Raw genomic sequence first — 26351 nt, forward strand, 5'->3', positions numbered from 1 at the left:
CGATTCTGGGTCATCCTGTCTCCCGCTTTCCCGTGTCTGAAGAGGTGCTTAGTTCCTGATTTAATACAGGTCGCAGGCTCTGGCTCTCTGTTCTGACAGAGGAGGCTCTGGAGATGGTGCTGAGCTTCGTTTGGTCTGCTCCAGGTTGGGGTCATCCGGACCTGTCCACGGCATAAAACAGCGCAGCCTCCAGATTGCTCTGCTGCGTGCTGGCTGGCAGGAACCCCGAGGGGCTGCGGGGGATCAGACCCACCAAGCGCAGAGACACGCCCATGGGACAGCCTTTCCCCTGGCCACAGGACCACCACTGTGATGCAGGAGCAGCTCCGGAGACTCCTCACCCGAAGGGTCCCTTGGAGCAGAGCAAAGCAGCTCTAACACACCAGCCAATCAGGGCCTCACACACCAGGTTTAGAGATCAGCTTCGTTCCTTGTCCACTAGACCTCCCATTCCACGGCCTGCCCTCTGCACGGGCCTGGCAAACCGCCGGGCAAGAGAGCCAAGTCTGCCTGTCCCCGGGCCTGGCAAACAGGAGCAGCGAGCTGCCCAATTCAAAGCAGGGGATTTTTTTCAGGCAGAGCTCAGGAACTGACCAGCCTGCTTCCCTGGCTCCTCAGCGTTGCTGTTTCCATCTCGATCTGGAGTGGCTGCCGGGAGGAACATACTGCTGGGCATCATCACTTCCGGCGTGGTCACCTGAGGGAGGAGGGATGGGGGGGGGGCGAGAGGAGAAATAAACAGAAAAATGTTTAAACCCTTTCAGAAGCAAAAGCAGGCTCAAGGCGCGAAGTCAGACGTGTCACTTTTCTCAGCTCACTCAAGGCTCCTGTTTATGAGACAAAGCTCATCAGTCAAAAGTGTTTCTACAGTTACAGTCTGGCCATAATTAGCAGGGCGCGCTCGGAGAACACTCTTATTATTCATATTTCTCCTTTCTGTACCATGCAGTCTTTGATCACTGAATGTTTTGTCATGGGCTGTGAAACTTCTTGTGCAGCCAATTAGGCAGAGAAGTTGAAAGGCCCACCTTACGCTGCTGAAAACACAACAGGGCCCTAATTAAATCAGACCTGCAACGTACACCGTCCTCTTGGTCTGGGGCACACGGCAGCACTATTTCCAGAGTATGCTGCTGCAAACGAAGCCGGGGCCCGAGAAAGAAGAGCACAAAGGCAGAGGTGGCGAGAGAACGGACGGACAGACGGCACACTGCCTGAAACACAAAGCTTTTGTAACCTTCCCGTGTGCTGCCTGCTGGAAAGAAAACCAGTGTCCCCTCTGGCTCCCTTTGACTCTAATTCTGCCTGCCCCTGCCCCTGCCCCTGCCCCGGTCTGAAAGCCAGGGTGCTGCATGTGACTCTGGACGTGGTCTTTGGGAGCCCGCTCTGAGATGGGCTCAGCACTTTCCTAAGACCAGGCCCCCCAAGGACCCGAAGCTGAGCCCCCAAAATCACTAGTTAGTTTTGACAGTCGCGGCCAAAAGGACTAGCTCTTAGGCCTGCGTTTAACACGTGGCAGCAGCCACAGAACCCGAAGCGCCATGTGCACAGCGTCTGGGCTGCCCCCCAACACGGCAGCTCAGGAAGCCGCTCAAGCCCACTGCTCCCGCGAACAGACAGCCCCCGCGAGTGCTGCCCACACACACGTGCTCCAGGTCAGTTCTCCGAGCAGCCTGTCGCCTGGCTGCCGAAAGGAGCATCCTTAGCGTCCCGGAGCCATCCAGGGGGCGGCCGATCCAACCGATTCTCTGTGCCGGAGCCCTGTGCCCGCCGGGAGAGGGCTAATGGCGCGTGGCCAATAGTGAAGCCACAGAAGGCCCCCCCCAGGCCAGGCAGAGGAACAGACTCCTGGGGGCCCAGGCAGTCACTGTCATCCGGCCCAGCTGCCGCCCTCCTGCTAAGTGAACTGAAGCCAAAGGCCACAAGGCTGGGTGCGGGGGTCGGGGGGCTGGTGCTGGCCAAGGAATCGCTGGCCACGCCGTTTCCTTGGGTAAGGGCCTGCCCACACTGTGCACAGGCGTGAGGGGAGCGGACGTGGACAGCAGTGGGGAGGGCTGCTGTGGCTCCCCCAGCCGGGCCAGGGCTCAGCGCTGCTACGCCAGGTGGTGCTGGGGCAAGCGGGGCCCTGGCGGTGAGAGAGGGGCGGGCGCAGCCCCTGCAAAGCCCCAAGCCCAGCCCCTCGCTCCAAAGCAGAACACTGCTATGGGCTGCGGCTCAGAGTCCACGGGCAACGCAAGAGGGGGACGGCACCAAGTCACTCCCAGTAACCAGCCTCGGCGGACAGGGAAGGAGGTGGCAGCAGAGGCAGGAAGCCGGAGAGCAAGCAAGGGGTCTCTGTTGTATCGGCAGGGAACGTGCTGTCCCAGGATCTTTAGGAATGATAAGAAATAAATAATGAGAAATTAAAAAATCCCCAGCAGAGTAGAGAAAGAACGAAACGATCTAGCACCTCAGTAGCACATCATTACAGAAACCGGTGGGCTTTTCAGACACGTTACAGTAAGGCAGTCATCCCCACTAACAGACTCGGTACGACGGATCAGTAATTGTTTTCATACACTTTAATTAGAAAAACTCAGATGGCTATGAATAATAATGGAAAAGAGAGACTTTTGCACTTGAAAGGTTGAAGTCAATCAAGTGTGAATGACGGCAAAAGGGAAAAAAAAAGACACCAATTCATCAGGGCTCTGTTGTCTCGCCGCATCTTTAATCATAATTCCTGATTGGGATTCAAGCAGGCAGTAAGCAGAGTTTCTTTGTCTGCCTTCACCTTCTGTCAATTAACTCACCCCAAAATATAATCATCAACCTCACGTGCGCCTCTGCATCTTAATCTGGGCCTCCTGCCCCTCCGTGCTGAGTAATCACCTGCACCTAAGTGCATCTCCACAGCCTCCGGGCCTGCCCTGGCTGCCCCTGCCCAGGGCTTTGGTGCAAGACATGGTCATCCGGCAGAAAGTTCCTGGGGGGGGCGGCTGGGACAAAGCTGGGGGGTGGGAGTGGCAGCAGTGTGTCTGCATGTTCAGGCTTCTCCAGCAAGCCACTTACAGCTCTGTTTGGCTCCTGGCCTGAGCCCTCCACCTCTGTCGTATGCCAGCTCCACTCAGCCTTCTTCAAATGCAGTCCTCTCTGCTGCAGCAGTGTGCCCCCTCCCATGCCCAGTCAGTCTTCCTCGGCCCGTGCGCTGGGTCCCAGGCCCGCCTCTTCACCTGGTCTGTCTTCTCACACTGTAAGCTCTTTGGGGCAGGGACTGTGGCTTTCCTCTGTGGGCAGAAAGGGCCTGGCCCGCCCTGGTGGGTCTGGGATAGGGTGAAAAGGAAGGCGCTAGATCCTGGCTGCCAATCCCAGATACCCAGTTGTGGTGCTCAAATGGCATTAGCTGATCTGTTCATGCTTCGTGCTCTGTTTACATGGTGTAACTGCCAGGAGCGGAACGGCGGATGGGGACTGAGCCTAGTTGGAGACGTTCACATGCAGGTCTGATGTGATCAAGTCGGTCACCTCCCCGTCAGCTGCTCCACTGACCCTTGCCCCCGCCTCCCAGCGCCCAAAGGCTCACATCTCCCGAATCGTGCTGCTCCAAGGTCCTGGGCGCCCACAGGAGGGCAGGAAACAACCCGAGGGCAGTGCATGACAGCAGCGCACCCGGGTGAGCTTGCTGCGGCAACCTACAGCCTGGGTTGTGCGCACTGGGGTAGCGCTAGGAGCCCCCACCCTGGGCTGTGCAAACACAACCCAGAGAGCTCACCACCTGGCATAGTTGCTTAGCCACACTCACCGTGCCATGCTCAAATCAGACCGTTGGCCCCTTGGGATCTGGGAGGAAAGGGAATCACCATTGCCCCTCGGCATTTCAAACCTGCCTCTCCCCACAGGTGTCTAGGGGACCAGACACTAGCACCAGGGGGGGCAAGTACCGGCCTGCGGGCTGGGTATCGTTCCCCAGGGTTAGCCCCGGGGGGGCCGCCGCCTCTATACTCACCTGCGACTGCAGCTCCCGTTGGCTGTGGATCACCACTCCTGGCCAATGGGAGCTGCGGGAAGTGGCCTCCTGCAGCTCCCACTGGCCAGGAACAGCGGTGCGCAGCCAGCGGGAGCTGTGATCGCAGGGACCTGCGGAGGCCCAGGTAAATATGGTGGCTGCAGTTTGCCACCCTGCTCTAGCACTGCCCAGATCTCTTGGGAGTCGCCCTTCTATACACTGTACCACTTGCACAGAAAACGCCAGCCCAGAACCTGCAGATCCGAGCAGGGTCCCCACGGCCCCAGGATGAGACTGGCGAGTGAACGTTGCTGCTGGGGTGAGCGCGGTCCCTGGCCTTGCAGGGGCACGTACCATGCCAGCTGAAGGCAATGGGTGCTGCGGGTGCGCAGCCTCTCTGCAAAGCAGGCTCTGGTGTGTGCACCTGGGAGCCCTAATCAAGGGCCAGGTTTGAAAAACGTGACCCAGTGTTCCGAACTGAGCAGAAACTGGGCCCAGGTGGCCTGTCTCCCCTACGAGTGCCCCGGCCTTCGTCCCGCAGGGCAAATGAGCGTGCTGGCCCACCCCTGGGAGCAGTCCGATCCCTGGGTGCAGGATTCCTGCTGGAATGGGGCACACCCACGCTCTCCAAGCAGCAGTGCTGGGCCGAACGAAGCCGCTCTGCAGCCAATGGACCTAACTGGCCCTCTTTCCCTCCCCTCCCCACACACTCCGCCCGCCCCCAGGCGTAGCAAAGCCTTGGCGGGGTTTCCGGGGATGCTGCGTCCCCTGGGCCTGCACACGCCGTGGGGGCCAGGATTCTCGCGGTGACACATCCATCCGGACGGTCACATCTTGGCCAGTCTCTCCTCTGCTCCGCCCTCGGTGTGAGAGGGGGTGTGGGCACCTCTGGGACATGAGATCAGTCTGTTCCACACTCCGTCGGCCTGTCCGCCTGGCTCCCACGGACGTTCTAGGTCGCTCTTCGCCAGCGCCGCCAAACTGGCCCGAAACATCTCGATTCAAAAATAAACTCTCTAGCCAGGCTCTACATTAATATTCCCTCTGGGGGGGGGGGGGGGGGGGGGGGTGCATGTTCAATGCAAGGTCCCTGAACCAGACAAAGGAGGGAATTTCCATTACAAAGACAGAGAGAGGGGGCTGGAGTGAAAAGCTTCATTAGACTCCGAGAGGCAAAGCGATGGCAGTATACCAAGGTCACTTCTAATTTAGACCATCTAATTGGCAAACATGGCTCCAAATGGCTATCATCTCACAGGGCTCAGAATTAATGAAGCCCGATTATTTTCATTACCTTCATCCGAGCTGGAGAACGAGACACAGAGTGAGAAAGGGGGAGGGAGAGGGGCGAGAGGGAGGCAGAGAGCAATAAGGAGACCACAGAGCGGGAGAAAGGAATGGAAAGGGGAGAGGCTGGCAGAGACAGGACAGAGGGGAGAAAAGGCAGAACAGGCAGCTGGAGACAGGACGTGAGACACCTGGCGGAGGGGCGGAGGATTTACGGGGAGGAGCCGGAGGCCTGGGAAGCTGGGACTCCTCCTCCTTTGAGCCCCTCGGTCTTGGCAGTCGGCTCTGGAAGCGAGTGCACGTCACCCTCCTTGAGCAGCTCAGCCAAAGCGATGCCGGTCCAGGGCAGAGTAAAACATGTTTTCACGCGAATCCAGAGCCTGCATGGAACACGGCCAGAGCTGCCTTGGGGCTCCGGGCCAGAACCCCTCTTGCGGCTTCCCAGGCCACTGGGGCCAGGGGCTGAGCCTCTGCCCCGTCACGGTGCCCCGGGCGGAGGGCTCTTCCCAGGGCCGCTCCCGACGGCGGATGGACGTGAATGGGAGAGGGCCCGGCACACGGCTCCGAGACGCAGAGAACAAGCAGGCAGCCGTTACTATGGCAACAGACATATTAGCCACTGCAGGTTCCTGAGAGGCGTCTGATAAGGTATTATTAGCCGGAGCCTCCTTCAACGCCGAGCGCAAAGACAGCGTGTCCCACGCAAGCCGGCTCCCGGCTCCGGGGCTGCAGGTCGCGCCGAGCGGGGCCTGGCCTGCGGCCGACAGGGCTCTTGGCTGGAAGGAGCACGTCTGGGGGGTTCCCACGCCCACCACAAAGCGGGGGGGGTCTCTTCGTTTTTTAACAAAGCTGTTTGCATTAGCAGGAAAAGGTCTGCCCGCCCCCACCCCTTCTGTTCTTCAAAGCACAGACCATCCCTCTTCCCCTGCCCCCTGCTCCCCGGAGACTGCCCCCCTGCTGGAGGGGCTGGAGCACTCCCGGCGCCAGGCCAGGAAGTCTGCCCCCCGTGGGAGCGAGGGCCTGATCTGACCCAGAAGCTGCATCCCCCTAAGCAACCGCTCGCCCTACAAGGGTCAAGAACTGGGCATATCGAGTTCAAGAAGGCGCGTGGCCGCGAGAGGGCCCGGCCAGCGCGTGCTGACTGACACAGCCTTTTCTAAAGCAGTGCAGGTGACTGGCACAGCCTGCGCGTGGCCACAAGGCCTCCCCCGGCCCCATTCCTTTAGGCTGGCAGGCCCCGTGCCCGCCCCCTCTCTCCCAGCACCTCCGTGAGCACAGCAGGCAGCCCATCGGCTTGGTGGGCCAGCGGGGGCCACGCTCAGGGAAGAAGGCGGTGCCAATGGATTTGGGCTTGAGGGGCTGCGGTGACAGGGCCATGTACCTGCAGTGCAGAAGCTGGGGCTTGGGCTGGAGTCTGAGCATCGGGCCCTAGAAATGGCTCCAACCTGCACCTGAACATCTCTGTAGCCAAGGCCCGACGAGCCCGAGTCCGCGGGCCCGGGCCAGCTGCAGGTGCTCACTGTGGTGTGCACCCAGGCGCTGTACGCACAGCTAGCGGGCACGCTGTCTCCCCAGCACCCTGGCATGTCGGGGTTGTTTATTATTGTTTTCACGGGGAACAAAAGTCGCCCACATTTGGCATTTATTGGGGCAGCAACGGGGCCTGCTGGCACGGGTAGATTTGAGGTATTTGAGGAGCATGGTTCCCCCACGTGCTCCGACCAGCACCAACTGCCATGCCCAGCATCACTTCGGGCATTTACTGAGCTGTCCTACAGTGTGAAACCTCCAGCCCACCAGGAGCAGACATGGCACAGGGAGGGGGCTGGAAGCTGACTCGGAAGGACAAGAAACCCTGGGAAAAGCAGAAGAGGGACGGAGAAATCTGACAAGCAGGCAGGCAGGAAAGAAAGAAAGAAAGAAACCAAGAGGGAAAGGTGCTGAGGAAGATCATGTGCTCGCACAAACAATGCAAGAGAAGCGTGGAGCACTGGCCATTTTTTCTTGCCCCCTGAGACTGGGATCCTGGACCGAAAGGTGAGCCAGAAGTTTATTTGTATTGTCACCATGCTGAAAAGCCCTAGGGCGGCCAGACTGTGCTCCATGCAGACATCAGCAAAGCAAGTACCCGATCAGCCGGTCCACAGCCAAGAGAACGTCGCTTGTACAACAGGCCTATGCAGAACGGCAGCAGAGCACCGCCGTGTTAGAAACGCACTACAGAGGACATTTCCCATCATGCACTGCCATGACAGCGTCCTTCTCCAGTTACCCGGGGACAGAATGCTGGAGAAGGCTCCCATTGTCGACGGCGCAAGAGCAGAACTCCGTGCTTGAGGCCTAAGCACTGCTGTGGAAGGGGGAGAAAAGTTAGACACAAACATCTAGCGACCGAACCAGATTCACTGATCTCAAGTTTTGCTGCGCTCAGGTAGAAACTGCTCTGGTGAAGACAGTCACAGCCGCCCAAAGTGCAACCCTCCCTGGAGAGCCAATTACAAAAATGGATGGTTCTACCTACACGCTTCCATGGCCTTAGACCCGCGGTGGTTTCCATTCCATGGACACGTCCTTCGTTTCAATGGCCTAAAGCCCTTCCCACTTGAGAGAAGTTTAACTGAGTACCCTGAAAGTTCAGTTCAGAATGAGGCACTTCAAACCCAGAACGTACGGGATTCTACAGCCCCACATTATCCATGTCACGGGGCCAGCACACAACCATCACGTGGCTGTCACAGCTGCCTTGACAAAAGCAATCTGCTGCTGCGGAAGTGTTATGTTCTGCAGGACTGAGTGATTTCTCAGTGTAGGAACGGACCCTCCTGCTCTCTGCCCCGCCATGCTGAGCATCGATACCGCGTCCCACGCCAGCTGCTCCCTTCCTTGGGACCAGAGTGAGACGTGGCAAAGGCAGGAACTCCCCACTTCTCCCAGTTCGGTTTCACGCACAAACCCAATTCCCGATTTCCCACAAACGTGGCTTTGGCAGCCCGTGGCCGTGGAGTCTCATGAGAGCAGTAAGGGGGCAGCACTGGTTCTCTTGCACACCGCGGGCGACTCAGTGCCAGACGAACCGCTGCCCCTCTCAGAAGCCTCCACCCTGGGCCTGGTCTTTGCCAGGGACTTTAGAGGGTTACGGGAGAGCACGCTTAACTGGCCACTGTCTCCCATCCCCAGGCTGGCTGGCTCTCTGACGGCGCCGAGCACCACCGCAAGCCGGGGTAGGCTGCAGCTGGGTACCACGGTCGGTTCTTACATCAAAGCTAGTCCCAGCCCGTCTCTATGGCCACGGCGGGCTTGCTGGGAAGGCGCACGCGGGCACCGGGACTTACCGTCATGATGAGTTTTTCCACACAGTCGGGCGACACGCTGTGCAGGTGCGTGAGGTGCAGCTGCAGGTGGATCTTGTTGTTGAGCATGTCCTGGCAGAGTGGGCAGCGCAGCATGGGCTGCACAGAGTGCTGGGTCATGGCATGGACCCGCAGCCGGTTCACATCGGTGTTACTGTACTTGCAGTAGGGACACTGATAGAGCTGTAGGGCGAGAGGAAACAGCCCGCTGACTGGACCTGCTGGACGCTCGTGCTCGCCTGTGCCCCACCACCTTCCGAACAACCTCCCTGTCCTCTCAACGCCGGGGAGGGGACTCATGCGGCTTCCCTGGGGTCGCACCGGGCCCGGCCTCACCTGCTCGCCTTTGGCCTCCTCCAAAGCCTTGGACCATTTAGAGAGGGGTGGCTCGGAGCTGCTGGGAAATGACGTGCGTTTGGAGGCCGCGGGAGAGTCTGTGAGCTCCTTGTCTGCCTGGCTGGCGGGTGCTGCAAAGACAAATGAGATTTGCATTAGGGCCTCCTCATCAGGCCCCTTCCAAAGCGGCTCCTGCAGAGCAGAAACGAGTCATCCGCTGGGGGTGACTGCTCTTGGATCACTGGCTCAGGCTGGGAGGGGTACCCGGGGAGGGGCCAGGGAGAACCTACCACAGCTGCGAGGGAGAAAGCAGGAGTTTGGCGGGATCTGGCATTCTGGGCAGCACGGGGACAGTCCACCCCGCTACAAGCACCTCGCTGGATCCCCCAGCCAGCGCAAAGCCCAGCCCATGCGAGAGCGTCTCTGCTGGATTTACACGCGACACCTTGGGGCAGACTCCCTGCCTTGCTGGGAGAGCTGGCTGGGCAAAGTGGGATTCCTGCCTGGGGAGCCAGCCGTACAGTACAGCCTGCCCAGGGCAGGGGCAACGCAGAAGAGTCACATCTGGGGCTGGGCTGGGGGAGCCAGGAGTTCAGCTCTCAGCATTCGGGCAGCGGGCACAGCTGGTCTGACTCTCCAGCGAGCAGCCCCACTGGCATCTGAGGACCTCTGGGTGACAGCCTGTCCCACGGCCAGCAGCAGGACTGGCTCTGATATGGACACTGAGAACGACTGTTCAGCTATAAGCCTTACACCTGGGAAGCCGAAGCAATGGGAGTCAAAGGCGAAGGTGGACAGCAAAGCAACAGAACCAGAAAACGTTCCAGGAAACCGACACTTCCCAGAACGCGCCTCCGTCTCTCGGTAACCCGTAGCGCATACGTTTGTAGGGCATCTATTATTGAAAAACGAGGAGGACAGGCGCATTACACCCAGCCCTCGCCGCCCCCGAACACTCCTTCGAGCAGTCCTGTCATCTGCTTAGAATCGACTCCAAACCCATTTCAGCCTTAATGGGAGTTATTCATTTGCACTTGAAAGATAATACATGACAGCTGGGTATTTAACATGATACATCGGCTGCCGATGAACTCGGGGCTGGAATGTTCCCAGACTGGACCCCCATCCCGTGCCCTGCTCTTATTCCCATCACGGGAACCAGCCATGCCTTCCCTCAGAAGGGCCGTGGCTCACTTCCAGCCTGCTGAGGCGGGATTTATGCAAGAAACGTGCCTTGCGACTGGGCGCGCCCACGTGACAGGCCCCCAGCTCTGAGCACGCACGGAGAGGGAGTCGGGGACACTCCAAATGGACAGAAAAGGACCTCGCTCCTCCTTGGGTGCGCCCCCGTGGCAAGAGGCAGGCAGGGTACCTGGCACGTTCTGTCACGTGGCTCCTAGCCTGCAGGTGCGTCAGTCCTGGGCTCCTGCCATGGTCTCATGCCCCAGGTCTCATCCACCCCCCAAGCACACGTGTGGGACCCCAGAGCACCGCTCAAGCCTCCGTGCTGCCCAGCCTGCCTCTGGCTCGTCCCTGCACAAGCAGCTAATGCTTCCCTGGGAAACGTGCAGCCCTCGGAACGCGTCTCCATTGTCTTCCCCACACTTGCTGTGGGACTCCCCTCCCATGGGGCCCAGAGGCAGAGGAAAGTTGCTAGAGAGCAGAGTTTGCTTTCCCTTTGCCTGCAAACAGCTGGCACAATGGGGGAGTCTGCCTGCCCCGCCCCACGCCAAGGGAACAGCCCTCTGGGGCCGATTCAGTGTCACACGTGCCAGGGTGGTAGCAAGGAGACGGAGAGGCGTCCTAGCCGGGGGTGGCAGAGGCTGCTCCGTGCTAATTTGCCGTGGCTGGTCCCTGTGTGGCATGAGAAGAGCGGCTCTAATGAGAAGGTTAATTGCTGCTGCTACTGGCCACGCCTCCACTTGACCTCAGCCATGAAAGTGTCAACCACAATCTGGAAGTTGAGCATCAGGCCCCGGCTCTGTCTGCACCCGGCCAGGCACCGTGCAAACCGCGCTGCTTTCCCTGCTGGCGGGGACCTGACCACACTGAGGGTCCCCTTCCAGGGCCGGATTTCCTGTCAGGCCCAGGCTCCTAAACGCTTCCGGGTATCAGCGGGGCAGGCTGGGGCAGCCCCATGCAGCCCTGCTGGAGCACGCCTCTTGGCAACGCAGCCCCTGGGGCGGGGGAAGAGCTCAGCACTCCAATGCAGGGGGCCCGCTGGGCAAGTGGGTCCCAAGGGAGCCTGGCTGGCCAGGCCCTGCTGCTCCAGCCTGGTTCAGCACCCCACTCCCAAGGGGGAAGAGCCTGGGCCAGACAGACACAGCCCAGCGGGGCCGGTGAGTGCAGCCACGGGGCTGAGCGAGGAAGGTGGGCAGTCGTGGGGTGGGGCTGTGCTAGGCAGGGGGTAGCGGTGGGCAGGGTGCTGTGCAGTAGGGATGTTAAATGGCATTTAATCAGCTAATCGACTAGTCGATAGAATTGCCATCGATTAGGTGGTAACGGGGGGAACTGCAGAGCTCCTGGCCCCAGGCTGCAGCTCTGCCTTTTAAATGTAGTAAGAGCTGTCGGGGAGTAAGAGCCGGCAGCTGATTTCCGGCTTGCGTCCAGTCCCTGCTGTGCCTCTGCCTCCCCTGCCCCCACAATAGGGATGGTGCTGGGAGGTCGGCTTTTAAGCTGGCTCCCCCCAGCACCGGCTCCTGCTCTCCTCCGCCCCACACTGCCTCTCTCTGATGGACGCCCACAGTTAGGGAGCCTGGCTCGGTCTCATGTCGAGGCTTCCTGGCAGAGCGGACAGGCTATTTGCAAATCGTTACTTCGGGAGTTGTTATTTTGAAATTAGGGATGTAAGTGACTAGTTGCTTCCCTTCCCCTTGTGGTGTCTATCAGAGGCAGCCGGGGGGAGCTGGCTTAAAAGCCGGTTCCCCCAGCACCGTCTCTGTGGGGGGCAGGGGCTAGCGGGGAGCGAGTGCAAGCGTGGAATCAGCTGATTCCTGGCTCACACCCAGCCCTAGATGCTGCGCCTCTGCTTTTTAAATGTATTAGCAGCCTGCCAGCTCTGGATACATTTACTGGGCTGGAGCGCAGCGGGAGGGGCCTGACGTGAGCCGGGACAGCCGATTCCCAGCTCATGCCAGGTCCCCCGGCTGTGCTCCAGCCTTGTAAATGTCTCGAGAGCTGGCAGGCCCCGCTGTGGTTCCCCTGCTTATCGACTGATCAGCTAGTCGGTGGAAAATCCATCAACGAGTGGACGAAACCCAATTTCACGTCCCTAGTCGAAATCCGTTATTTCCGAAGACTGTCCCAGTGCTGCCATGCCCCAAATTCGCCACCCTTTGAAACAGCACCCAGGCTGGCTTGGGCAGCGCCACGGCTGCCCGCACTGGTGGAGCCAGCTTGGGATCCTCTGCTGAGGCAGAGCTGCCCGCAGCTTCCCCGTGGCCAGGCACCCCTGAGTTCTGCGACCAGCCCTCCCCAATGGAGCCACGGCCAGTCAGCCAAGACACAGCACCGTCCCAGCCGCTCACGTCAGTGGGGAGCGTAACCCCAGCTTTGCTTCCCTCCCCTGAAACGCGAGGTGCTCAGCCTTCACCGCCCAGCACGGAGACCTGCCTACGCACAGCAGCGCTGGGGAGACGGCCTGGCTGTTGTCAGCGGTCTCAGAATGGAACATGCGATGCAGAAAATGCCCATTTGGGCCCGACACAGACCAAGCTATTGCGACTCCCCTGGCGGATGGCAGGTGCAAGTACATGAATGGTTCCTGTGGACACGGGGCTGGGCAGCGTGGCACCGGGCAGGGGGCTGACAAGCCCCTTCGCCCTCCGGAGGCAGTGGGCACGGAGACGGCATCACGCTGAGCACACCCAGTGATCGGCTCCAAAGCCGATGTAGGGAAGAGCCGCTTCCCCGCGGTCAGTGCGAAAGCCTTCTATCTCCAGCCACTGCTCACGGGCATGTCCCCTCCGCCACAGGCGAGATCCTGCCCGAGGGCCAGCGTGACGGTGCAGCAGGTAACTGGGCCTGGACTGGCTCATCTCAAGGTTCAAGAGGCTAGGACGACGCATTTCAGACCCACGACCTTTCTGTCCCCAGAGAAAGCAGGGACCTTCCGCCAGGCTGCCAGGCACTTGGCTCCCAACGCCCTTCGCTGGACAACAGCTGCTTTTCAGCACCGGGGGGAGGGTCGGGTCGGGTCGGGTCACACTCTACCTTAAAGGGGGGAGGGGTGACCCAGAAGGGCTGCTCAGCCTTTCCTTTGCTAGCCTCAGAGCCGAGCACCGGCCGGACCAAAGAGCTGACTGTGCTTGAGCCTTGTGCAAGGCCAAGGCAGCCGCCACCCCCATGATTCACCCATCAGACTCTCTTCGCTAAACTACCCTGACAGCCCCTTCGTCTAAAGGGCCATCTCCCAACCCAGCAACCTAATGGAGAAGCCAATTACATGATTATTAATTCATGCTGCTTTCCGTAAGCCAGAGGTTCTCCTCTGCCGGCGTCCCGTAAGCCAGCCTGCCACCTGCCCCACAAACTTACAGCCCCGGTTTGCTACCTTGATTGATAAGGAAAACACTGTCCAGACTAGCTCAGCACCAGGCCCCCCCGAAGGCTGTTCTCACAGCCGCCCAGAAGCCGTTGCCCAGTGGGGTGGCTGTCCCCACAGGTCTGTCTCCAGCGACGGAGTCTTCAGACCTTTCCCTCCGGTTCTTCCTGGAGCAGCTCCGAAACGTTGCAGCAAACAGTGACCCTCGCAGTGAAATCTGCAGCCTCCCGTGGAGGGCTCTGTGGCTAGAGGGCCTCCTGCCTCCTTTACACCGTCAGCAGAAAGGCCCCTGAGCGCCCCGGGGCTGCGTCTGGCAAGCCCGAGCTCAGAGCACCGACGGGATTATTGCACCCACGCCGCCAGGCCTCCCCCGCCAGCTGCAGCCCAGTGGCTGAGTGGGGAGGCAGCATGAGGACACGGGAGCACTCGGCACTGGAGCAGAGGAACCCGGACCGTGGAAATTCTGCCTCGCTTGGGACCATGCTGCCAGGAGGGCTCTCTGCCAGACATGTGCCATTCCAGCAGGAACATGCCGTTGATACGATACCAGCGGAATACATCCATGTCAGGAATTCCACGGAGGGAGTCGAGTGACGTAACAGACCACGAGCGCAGCGCTCAAGTCTCCCGAATGGAACCGCCTTGCCTAGCACCACGGCACGGCTGCGCGTGTTCCCTTCAGTGCTAGGAACAGATGGTTGGAATGGTTCTCTCTGAAACGCTGTCTGTTTACATTCCCTATTCCCCCAAGGTCCCATTCACCCTAATGGAGGTGGGAGCCATGCTAATCGGAGGCAAGAGCGCCTGTTGCTCTCCTGGAGTTTTGCAAACCCACGTTTGATAAATAAAGGCTCAGAGAGTCAATAGGATGAAATACACAGAGATCCTGGCAAGAGCACGTCTGCACAACCTCTGTCTCGCTCTTGAAAATGCGACCCTGAAAATGGCCAGACGGGTTTGTTTCTCTGGCTCGTTTCAGTCGGCGGTGAGTCTGAATAGCTGAGCTGCGATTAAATATTTATCTTACGGCCACACACAGAAGCTCCAAATAGGATACGGACCTATCCCCCTGCACACGCACCGCTGTGGTCCCTGCACCGAAGAGCTTACATATAGGGAGGGGGACAAAAAGCCAGCCAATTGCATCTCTTGTGAAACAACATCCATGAATATCAACCTTCCCTTGCAGACTGGCCGGGAAGGGCTGGCTGATTTCCTGCGGGTGCGTAGCAGGAAACGCCCTGCAGGCTGTGCTCCGTGAAGATCAGGCAGTGGGGAGGAACGGGAAGGGCAGACATGGCAGCTGTAGCTAGCAGAGCAGGCTGGCTCGGGGGCAGTGCCACAGGACACTAGAGCAGAGAAATCGGGACTAGCAGATCATGAAGGGCCTTGATGGTCAAGACAAGGCTGAAATGGACACGGGGGGACCCTGAAGAGGGATTCAGCGACAGGAGCTGCATGCTCAGAGGACACCATGACGTCAAGTTTCTGTTGGTGCAGGGGGTTCTAGCTGGGGAGCGTTGGAAGGAACGCCTGAGGTCAGCAGCGGCTGCTCCAGGCGGGGCTGGGAGTAGCCTGCTAAAGCAGGGAAACGGAGAGACCCTACGTTCAGGGGCCTGCGGCGCGTCAATGACCTGGAGGAGGCTCTGGCAGCACAGCTGGGGACGGCTCCCAAGAGGAGGCAACGACCGACCTGGGCAGGGCTCAGAGCGCCCCGCTGCCGGACCGTGCTGTGGAGACAGCCCAACGTTTGCAGCTTCCTGACCGGACAGGGCCGTCCCATCTCGTTGGTGCACACGGCTACTGGCACGCGCCCGACTCCTTGGGACGCACACAGGGGGGTCCCCTCACGCTAGCTTTTCTCCCCGCGGGACCCTGAGTTTGAGAGAGCACGGCACTGCCGGGCTGCTTCCCGGGGGCGGGCCATCAACGGAGCGGGTGGTCGGGACGCAGTAACCAGCTGACACCGAGTCCCATGGCTTTAGCTGAAAAACAAGGTCAAGAGGCTTGGACACAAAATCTCAGCTGGACTAGAAGTGGCTGAAAGCCCGAGGCTCCCTGTAAGCTGTGCTGCTGCCCCAGACCAAGCCCCGACCCTCCAGAGCCCTCTCGAGGCCTGGCCCAAGCCCACAGGAACAGCTGCGGAGGGAGAGAAGCCCTTGGCCAGGCAGAGAAGCCCTGCTGGGAACTACCAGGGCTGGGGAGAGGCGCTGCATGAATTTTGTTAGGTGCACTGATATGGAGGTCACATATCTTAATGTTGGTGCGCAAAACAAAATTCATTCCGCACATGGGTGGAAAAGTTAGAGGGAATGCTGCCAAAGAGCACCAGAAAAGTTGAAGGCCAAGGCCAGAAGACACTGTTTCAAATGGCAGGAGTGTGCGGTGAGGATGACAGGGTCTGTGCTACACTCAGCCACGTCTGGGTTGGTGGGGGCCGCAAAGCCTGGCTCTGCAGCATGCCCTAGCGTGGCCGTGGGCTGGATGGGCAGACCAGCCCAGCGATTCCGAGAGCTCATGTGCTGCTAATGCATCTTGGAGGGAACAAACAAGGAGAGAGGGGGAAGTCAAGAGTGCCAAAGGCCCCGCCAGCCTGAGAACGGCTCCCTTGCTGCGGGGCCCAGCGATAACAAAGGCAGCCGCCAAAGCAGACAGCACAGTTTCCCCTTGCAGTGCAGACAAGATTCACCCCTTTCAATCACGCTCTTGGTGCCTGCGCTAGCCCTGCCAAGCACACCTGGCAGCCCACGTCCGTGCCAGCCAAACGCCCAAGGACACTGGGGAGGGACGTCTGTTTTACTGGGGTCTGCCACCACGGTGGCCAGTGCACAACAGGCCTTTGGGCTTGTAACTGACAGCAGAGCAGGCCTTTCCAATGGACAGGACACGAAGCCATGGCCTTACGGGCTGCAAGCAGACACGCCTAAGACAGGGAGTGTGACTGCCCCGGGAATGCAGCGCTCCCGTCCCGGGGCCGGGCTGAAAGAAACTCATCAGCTGAGGCAGTTCAGGGAAGAACAACACAGCTGGCTGGGGGCTGGAGGGACTGCTCGGAGGGGGACTAAGGATGCTAATACACATGGCTTCCCTACAGGCTCCCGTGGAAAGGGGAGAAAGCCACCGGCTCCAAGAAGGAGGGCTCTAGGCAGCAAGGGGAGAGGGAGGCAATGCTCTAGGCCAGAGAACAGCCTCCCCCACTGCAGGCAGACCTTGGAGCATAGAGACAAGCTGTCAAGTCCTAGCTCAGCAAGTCCAACCTCCGGGAGAGTTTTTGCAAGGCACCAAGGGCATGTAGGCACCCAACTCCCATGGGCTTTCAATGGGAGTTGGGTACCTTGGAAGTTTGCTCCTGGTCTCAAGAGCCGAGAGCAATTACACTGAGCTGCACAATCCCCCTCACTGCGCCTCCGGCAGCCAGACAGAAGCAGGGATGGAGAACTGCTCTCATGGGTCCTCCTGCCTTTGCCTTCCCCAAAGATCCAGACCCCAAACCTACAGCTCGACAACAGGAGGGGGAGAGGGAGGGGTGGGAATAGGTTCCCGCCAGGATGTGCCTGACCTGGTTTTTCCAATTTCAGTAATTAGAAAGGCAGTGGGCCTGCAGGAATTATTCATAAACTGCAGGAGCTGTGCAGTATACATTTATGTTAAACATGTCAAATCCGATTGAAATCACGCCTGCCAGCACCACACTCCATAAACACACTTTTCTGCCACAATTTCCCAGCTCTCAGCAGCCCATTAATACCTCTTCTAATAGCAATCTGCCACCGATTCGAATCAGGGACGCTCCGCTGCACTAATTGCTCGGGGTGAGGTGAGCAGCGTGGATTAAAAAATGGTTTTTTTAAAAAATCCTCCAGGCTAGTCCTCCAGAATTATTTCATTTCAATCTATATTTTACATAGCGATTTTGTTTAACAAATACTGGCGTACTGAAGTCCGGCTGACGGATAACCCCAAGAAAGGCTTTCGTGCAGCAGGGTCGCTTGGGACCAAGGCATTTCTTTCATTTTATCAACATCTCGGTATTTCACGTTTCAAATAATAAACCAACATTCTTTAAGGCCCTGACTGGTTGCCCCGGATCTGACTCAGTGCTCTGTGTCCGATATTAAACACTGACATCTAGAATTCATTCACGATTGAAATATGGCCGCAACAATTGGTTGGAAGGGCCTTCAGGACGATTCGCGCTGCATCTCGGGAGTGTGCAGAAGCCACTTCACCCTTTGCTGCAATGAAAATGAAAAGCCCAATCCAGGCACAGGAAATACGAGCAGTACGCTGCAAACCCAACCCTGATTTCTGAAAAGCACAAACATTCTGAGCCTCTAGGAAAAGGCACTGATGGCCTGGCATGCACACATGGCATTTGGACTAGCGAGTGCAAAAGCGCTAGAGCGTTGGCGTGAAACGTACTCGCTCCTCCTGCTTCTGGCCAAATCTAGAGATGCCTGGGTTCACATCGAACTAGGCACAAATTCTACATTTTGCATTTTGAGTTGAAAACCGAGCATTCCCACACACGATGTTGGGGTTTTTTGTTTGGAGGGAGAACTTCACTTGAACGTAAGACATTTGTATTCAAGAATAATTTGTTCTCTCTACAAACTTAAAGAAGGGAATTTCACAGTCTCTGACACTGGAAAGTTGCCATCAGTTTGGGATGAAACTAAAGTCCTGAGTCTTCCGAGTGCCTCACAAAGGCCCTACGAATGGTGCGTTCCGACACACCGTGCCAAGTGCTCGAAGGCCAACCGCAGACACTCCTCGCTCTGCTCCAACAGTAACACTGATAATGGGCATCAGCTGCAGCTTGTCAGCAGAAGAGCTCAGTGTGTTACTACGGCAGGCAACTCTTCAGTCTAAAGGTGGGAAACTGAGGCACGGAAAGGCTAAGTAAATTCCAAGGGGTCGCGCAAAGAGTCAGTGGAGGTCCTATTCTCACCTGCCCCTCCCAAGCTCTTCCTGCTCCCACCTCTCTCAATCCCTGGGGCTAACACTACCATTCAGCCTTCCTCTCCCGCCTGTAACATCGGCATCACCTCCTCTAGGGCTTCACGCTCAGGCTGTATCGACTCTTGCCCATTCTAAGATACGGTGCCGCCTTCGTCGAGCGATCGGTATCTAGGGTGGCCAGATGGTTTCAACAAAAATCCCGGACACACTTGCCATTCCACCCCAATCGACATTCCATCTTAGAACACTCCTGACAGTTCTATTGTCTCAATTTGTTTCCCGGACAGAAAGCGCCAATATTGGACTGTCCAGTTCAAAACTGGACACCCGGCAGCCCTAGAGGTATCATGCGGTTTGGTGCCACATGCTTCTCGCTGACCCCCGGTCTGCTCACAATACAGCCACAGTGGTCATTCCCCTAGCCTGTTGTTTCGACCAGTCACGTCTCTGTTTGCATCCCTCCGCTGGCTCCCTCTTGTCTAACCTCAGACATTGGCTCCTTATCTCAGGGCCAGGGCCCTTCACGGCCTAGCCCCACCAACCTCTGCTCTCCTGCTCAATAGCCCACGGTGGACTCCTGCATTCGAACAGCCTGTGATTTCTGCCCCCATCCTCTGGTTACATCTTTTACTCCTGCTCTGATGCCGCTCCGCACACGTCCACATGGCCTGTAACACCCAGAAAGCCACATCACTATCTGCCTTCCAGTCCCACGTCTGAACTGGCCTTTGCCTTGCCCCACACCCTGGCAGTGGTCGTGTGACCGGTGTGCTAAGACCACAGCCCATCGTGCTGAACGATTAAACGGGAGGCCGGAAGCAGAGGGCAGTCACAGGCAAAATTACAATGGCTCTGCCCTCCTCCAGAGAGAAGGCAGTGAGGTCAGACCTTCTACTGGACCCACTTCTAGAGTTGCCAGGTGTCCTGTTTTATTTGCGCCCTCTGTCTGGTAGACACATTCAGAAAATACGGGACACGTGCAATGCGCAATGTCGGTATTTTCTGAATTCCCGGCTGGGCACCGGAGGGAAGCCTAGCGGGGGCGGGGCCGCGATTGGTGCTAGGAGCCTGTGGTCGTGTGCAAAAGGGGGGGGGGGGTCCGGGACTCCCAGCCACTCCCCCCGCCCGGCTTTTGCACGCGACCAGAGGCTCCCAGCGCCAATCGCGGCCCCGCCTCCCAGCTGGGAGCCTCTGGTTGGTGCAAAAGCCGGGCGGGGGGAGTGGCTCCCAGCCCCTCCCCCACCCGGCTTCTACTAGCAACTCGAGGGAGTGCCTGCCGGGGGCGCGGCCCCTTGGAGTCCAGCTGCGGCCCGTGGCTGCACCCCCCTCGCCAGCTCCGCTTCCCGCCCCCCTTCCTCCGCCCCCCCTCCTGTCCAGCCCCACGGCCCCCAACCCACCCCAGTTCTGCTTCCCGTCCTCCCTTCCTCCCAGCCCCCCCCTTCCTCCTGGCTAGCCCTGCAGCCCCCATATTCTCCCCGCCAGCTCTGCTTCCCGCCCCCCCGCCCATGATCAAGTGTGTCCGATTCTTTGGCAGGGTCTACCTGGAACCCTGCCCACTTCGGTGGGTGAGAGACACGAGCCCTTGAGCCTCCCAGAGCTCCCCCACTGTGTCCCTCTGACACGCTAGGACCGCATGGCTAGAAGTTCACCGCCACGCAGCTCCAGTGAGTGTGTGTGTCTGGCTGGAAATAACAGGGAGCGTTTCTGCCGCGTGTTAGAAAGCAGGGCCCACGTTCAACTAAGCATGGAAGCTGCGTTTAAACCCCACTAACCTCCGTGTCCTTCACCTTGCAACAGTCCCCGGGCCGGGCGAGCCAGCGGCCCACGGGCTTCCAGGGTCTCTGTGGAGCAGAGGGGCAGAGGCGGATATAGGGCAGGGCGAGTGGGACGGTCGCCCCGAGGCCTGCGCATGCGCCGTGTCAAAGGGGGGGCCCCGCAAAATCATCATCTGCCCCTGCAGAGGGGCCTGCCTATGTGGATGCAGCTACAGCCGCAAGGCCGAACTCAGCATAGTTTGTGGTTTTCCTTTAGAGGATTTTTAAACAAAACAAACCAAAACGTAGAGGTCCTAGAAACTGGTTTTAGTATTTATAGTTTACATGGTCCTTCCACTAAGGGGGGCTAGGAATTCCACAGGAAAATGGCCATATAAAAGGCCCCTGCCTTAAAAGTCTATGTCCAACTAGATTTTATGGGTGAAAAAAAGTTTTACAAAACTTATTTTTTTCCACGTGATTTCTTAAACGTATCACTGAAAACCATCTGAAAACGTCCAGCGGGGTGGCCAACCCGCGGCTCTTCACCCCTGACAGTGCGGCTTGCAAAGCCTCCCCCATGGCTCGCGAAGCCGCCCCACCCACCCCTACAATTGGCCTCCGGCCCCCTGGGCGCAGGGGAGCCGTCTGGCATGGCACAATGGCGGCAGCCGACAGGAGCCTGATGTGGCCAAAAAGCCTGCCCACAGTTTTTAAAGGGGCAGCGTCCTTTTGGTTTTTTTTTCCCTCAACAATTGTGGCTCTCTTCGTTCAATGGGCTGGCCTCTCCTGAGGTCTACAAATACCAACGTACCAGCACTGTGCTTATGCCCGAGAGCGTTTGGAATACATTTAATCATAGAATCCTAGAACTAGAAGTGACTTTGCGAAATCATCAAGTCCAGTGCCCTACCCTCACAGCAGGACCCAGTACTGGCTAGAGCAGGGCTACTCAACTTTGGAAGCACGGGGAGCCACAATGATACTCACAGCAGATGTCGAGGGCCGCAACTTAAGTGTGATTGCATATCCATGCAAATATATACGCAAATAGCTTCTTTCCCACAATGCCCCACCGCTCCCGGCACCTCCTCCCTTGGGACTAGACACGCCGACACCCTGGACCCATCTGTTCCAGCCAGCCCCTCCGCTTGTCTTTCAATGCTCACCCCACCTGGGAGACACCTCGCATTTGTGGAGCGTGTTCCCAGTGGAGGCCATTTTCAAAGGATCCCACCCACGGGACACATGTTGAGCCCTGTGTAAAACCAAAGCGCACTGTGGGCCACAAACAGATGGGCTCCATGTGGCCTCCAAGCCATGCGTTGAGAAGCCCTGGTCTAGACCATCCCTGACAGGTGTCTGTCTACCCTGATCTTAAGTATCTCCAGAGATGGGGATTCCACAATCCCCCTGGGCAACTTATCCCAGTGATTCACCACCCTGACAGGCAGGCAGTTTTTCCTCATGTCCAACCTAAACCTCCCTTGCTGCAACTTAAGCCTATTTCTTGTCCTGTCCTCAGATGCCAAGAAGAACAATTTTTCTCCCTCCTCCTTGTGACACCCTTTTAGATACCTGAAAAGCACCATCATGTCCCCTCTCAGTCTTCTCCTCTCTAACTAAACAAGCCCAAGTCTTTCAGCCTTCCTTCATAGGTCATGTTCTCTAGCTCTTTCATCATTCTTGTTGCTCTTCTCTGGACCTTCTCCAATTTCTCCAAATCCTTCTTGAAACATGGTGCCCAGAACTGGACACAATACTCCAATTGAGGCCTAATCAACGCAGAGCAGAGCAGAGCGGAAGAATGACTTCTTGTTCACGACACTCCTGTTAATGCATCCCAGAATCATGTTTACTTCTTTTGCAACAGCATCACACTGTTGACTCTTATTTAACTTGTGGTCCACTATCACCCCTAGATCCCTTTCTGCCATGCTCCTTCCTAGAGAGTCGCTTCCCATTCTGTGTGTGTGAAACTGATTGTTCCTTCCTAAGTGGAGCACTTTTCATTTGTCCTTATTAAACTTCATCCTGTTTACCACAGACCATTTTGCAGTTTGTCCAGATCATTTTGAATTATGACCCATCCTCCAAAGCTCTTGCAACCCCTCCCAGATTGGTACCATCCGCAAACTTAATAAGCGTCCTCTCTACGCCAATATCTAAATCATTGATGAAGATATTGAACAGACCCCTGCGGAACTCCACTTGTTCTGCCCTTCCAGCAGGATTGTGAACCGTTAATAACTACCCTCTGAGAATGGTTATCCAGCCAGTTATGCACCCACTTTATAGTAGCCCCATCTAGTTTGTATTTCCCTAGTTTATTGATAAGGTCATGTGAGACCGTATCAAACGCCTTACTAAAATCTAGGTTTACCACATCCAACCCTTATCCACAAGACCTGTTGTCCTATCAAAGAAAGCTATCCGATTGGTTTGACATGATTTGTTCTTTACAAATCCATGCTGGCTGTTGCCTGCCATCTTATTATCTTCCAGGTGTTTGCAGGTGGATTCCTTAATTACCGGCTCCATTACCTTCCCTGGCACAGAAGTTAAACCGACTGGTCTGCAGTTTCCTGGGTTGTTCTTCTTTCCCTTTTTATAGATGGGCACTAGATTTGCCCTTTTCCAGTCTTCTGGGATCTCTCCCGACTTCCACGACTTTTCAAAGATGACAGCTAATAGGGATGTTAACATGTAGATGACTATATGATTAACTCATAGCCCTGGGCCTGCCATGGACAGAGTCTGTTCTGCGGCAGCAGCCCCTGTCACTAGGGGGTCAGAGGTCCCCATGGACAGGGGCTGCTGACATGGAGCAACCTCCATTCCTGGTGAGTTTGGACTCCTGTGTTCAGGGGCTGTTGCCACCTTATGCTGCTGCCTCTGTATCTGCGCGGGAAGCTGTTTTTTTAAGGGAGACCTGCTCTCGCCTGCCACCCTGTACTGCTGCCTCTGCTACAGAGGCAGCAGCACAGGGTGGCAGCAGCCCCTCTCCACAGGAGTCCAAGCTCCCCACAGACAGAGGCTTCTCTATGGGATGCTAGAGCAGCCTCTGTCCGCAGAGAGCTCAGACCCCCCCCAGCTTTTAAACTGGCTCCCCTGGGGGACCGGCTCCCACCTGCCACCTTGTGCTGCTGCCTCTGATGGACAGGCAGCAGTGTGGGGTTGCAAGGTGCCCCCAGGAGGGGGGCTGGGAGTGCACTGGCTGCCAGCCCTGCCTCCGCGGCCTATTGAATAGCTGCGTAACCGCTAAAATTTCATGCAGTTACATGGCTATTTCAATTACACGCTATCTAACATCCCTAATAGCTAAAGGCTGAGATACCTCCTCTATCAGCTCCTTGAGTATTCTAGGACGCATTTCATCAGGCCCTGGTGACTTGAAGATATCTAACAATTCTAGGTAACTTTTAACTTGTACTTTTAAAAATTTAACTTCCAAATCTACCCCATTTTCACCAGCATTCACTATGTTAGGCATCCATTCACCATCACTCCTCCTGGTAAAAACCAAAAGAAAGAAGTCATTAAGCACTTCTGCCATTTCCAAATTTCCTGTCATTGTCTTTCCCTCTTTACTGAGCAATGGGCCTGCCCTGTCCTTGGTCTTCCTCTTGATTCTAATGTAGTTGTAGAATGTCTTCTTGTTTCCTTACGTGTCTAGCTAATATTTTAGATTGGCAGCACAAACAGCCCTTAAGGGGACTTGCCAGGTTTTCTTTGCCAGGAAAGAGCCAGAACCGCTCAGACCTTGATGCTGGCAAATGAGAATTCCTCTTAATTTCCCTACCTGCAAGTAAACAGAACGAGTCAGCACAACCGCACTGCCAAGGAGAGCTGCTAAGTTAAGAGGACAAATCTGAAATTGTTTTCTTCCCAAAGGCAAAAAGTTTTTTTTTTTTTATGTTTCTTTAGTGGCTCAGTGACCCCGCTCCTGGGGTTGGCAGTGACCCTCAAAGTCCTTATTTTTCCATTTCTACAAAGCAGGGATTTTTCAAAGACAGTCTTTTTTTACTTTACACCTGCAAAAACGGGTGTTGTCAAAATGTTGTAGAGCTCTGTGAAAAGGAAACAAGTAGTAAATTCAGATGATCCCTAGTCCTGCCATGGGTGCCGGGGACAGGACGAGACGAGAGAGCTCCAGCATCCCACGGAACAGCCTCTGTCAGTGTCAAGCCTGGGCCATGCGAGGCCCCTCGAAGCCTCTTCCAGGCCTACGATCCAGTGCTCCTGTCAGCTAGCGCAGTGCAAAGCCTCAGGGCAGCGGCTGTCTGCGCAGTGGCCGCCTGCACTGCGATAACGATCCAGAGCCCGGCTGCGGCTGAGTTGAGTCAGCTGTCGGGCTCACAGGGCTATAAAAGTGCAGTGCAGGCATTAGGCTCAGGCTGTAGCCCAACCTCTGGGACTCTGCGAGGGGGAAGGGTCCCAGCCAGCATTCCCTTGAACCTGTGCACTTGGGCGGCTGCCCAGGAGAGATTCCAGTGCCACCCAGCATTAGCACAGCGCCCACAGCTGGCAGCAAGAGTTTCTACTTGTGGTGCACATCCACACATCCCTCAGTGCACATTGCAATATTTATTCCGCACATGGATGACAAGAGAGGGAACACTGGTCCCAGTGTGAGCCTGAACATCTCACTACAATATCACAGCCGCACAGCCTGAGCCCTGCGAGCCAGATCGCGTGGCCTAGTCAGGGGTCTTTCCCGCAGTGTAGCTGCAATGCAACCAGCAAAGGGGGAGAAAAACGGACATTGTGACTAGCAAAGGGTTTGTAACAGGAGAGCTGTAAGCATGACCTTTCATGCCATGTGCTGTCACCCCAGTAGGCCTTTTACGCAAAGCAGCAGTCTGCTTTGCCTGTGGATTGCTGCTTGGCCCCCATCTTTCCTGCTCATTTTCGTAACCTCCTTTCCCACCGTGCTATGGCTCTAGAAAACAGGGGGGGCAGGAATGCCCACGTAACCGTTTGCCAAGCCTAGCGCACTTTGGGGTACCAACTTAATCACTTCAGGCAGGGGCAGGCAGCTTTTCAATACAAAACATGAGCTACAAAGGAAGGTGAAAACTTTGCGGCGTTTAAGTCGCTCTTCACAGACACCAAATGGAAGAAATACAAAGGCCGCTTTACACAGAGGAACAAGGCACCAGCAGAAGTGCCCTTACAAGCCACATTCAGCCCCTATCTGTCCATCCCCACAGCCAGCTGGACTGGGTAGAAACAGACGCAAAACCCACCTGTCCATTTGTTCTGGTCCTTGTCTCCTCCGCACTCTTGCTCTTTGGCAGGCTCTTCTGGTTCGGTTGCCGTCTCATTCAGCCCTTCCACGTCTTCAACGGACTCTTCTGAAATGTAAGAACCAAAAGGAGAAAAGACTAAAAGCAGAAGCAGAGGCAGAGGAGAGAGCCTGTCTGTCGTTAACGAGCGCCGAGGCAGCTCATTTTGCAATGTTTGTACATGATGTGGCTTCCAGTGGTTCCTACTCCCCACTCCCAGTGCTGCGTTGTGCGAGGAACTAAACCAACAGTGCTGGGTTGAGTTCCTCCACATTCGTAGACTAGGATTGCTTGGCTATTTTCTGTGGTGACTTTCTGGGGGCCCTCAGAACCCGCAGTTCCATGCATGTCGCTAAAAGTCAGCTTGCGTAACACTCTTTGTCGGCACTTCTGACAAAATACTTAGGCTGTGTCTACACTGGGAAGGGTTGGTGACAAAAGTGCTGCCGACACGCAACAGTCACCAAAAGTGAAAACGGGTCAAACTGGTTTTTCTGCTTCCCGCTGTGGACATTTCTTGGGAAGTTGCTAGCTCCCCTGTCGACAGACAGAGCAAAGCACTGTGGGTAAGCATCCCACAGTTCAATGTGATGGGAAGAGAGAGAGGCTCTGGGAGCTCTTGGTGCTGAGGAATGTCCAAGCAGCACAGCAGCCTCTCCAGCCCTCCCCCTGCAGCAGCAGCCTGCCTGCCGCTGGGTTCCCAGCAGGGCAAAACAGGAGCACGCCAATGATTAGCTCTTTCTTTGTTCCCCACACGGAGCAGCTCACCTAGCTGTCAGATACTTCCTGGAGCTTTGCAAGGGGAGAGGTGCATGCCTGCAGGGCAGCAGAGATCACACAACACTG

At 56.9% G+C, this 26351-nt stretch overlaps 1 protein-coding gene across 6 annotated transcripts in view; it reads right to left on the reverse strand.

Annotated features, from left to right (window-relative positions):
- The window catches only part of ZFHX3 (zinc finger homeobox 3), a 1230042-nt gene that overhangs the window by 25375 nt on the left and 1178316 nt on the right, over positions 1-26351 (reverse strand). For all 6 annotated transcript variants that reach the window (XM_075939761.1, XM_075939759.1, XM_075939760.1 and 3 more), the window contains 4 exons: positions 25467-25574; positions 8959-9089; positions 8605-8805; positions 595-697 (listed from right to left, as the gene is read on the reverse strand). In XM_075939761.1, the coding sequence (XP_075795876.1) occupies positions 595-697; positions 8605-8805; positions 8959-9089; positions 25467-25574 (543 nt within the window). The remainder of the gene's footprint in view (positions 1-594; positions 698-8604; positions 8806-8958; positions 9090-25466; positions 25575-26351) is intronic.

Source organism: Pelodiscus sinensis, chromosome 12 (assembly GCF_049634645.1).
Source record: "Pelodiscus sinensis isolate JC-2024 chromosome 12, ASM4963464v1, whole genome shotgun sequence".
Lineage (NCBI taxonomy): Eukaryota > Metazoa > Chordata > Testudines > Trionychidae > Pelodiscus > Pelodiscus sinensis.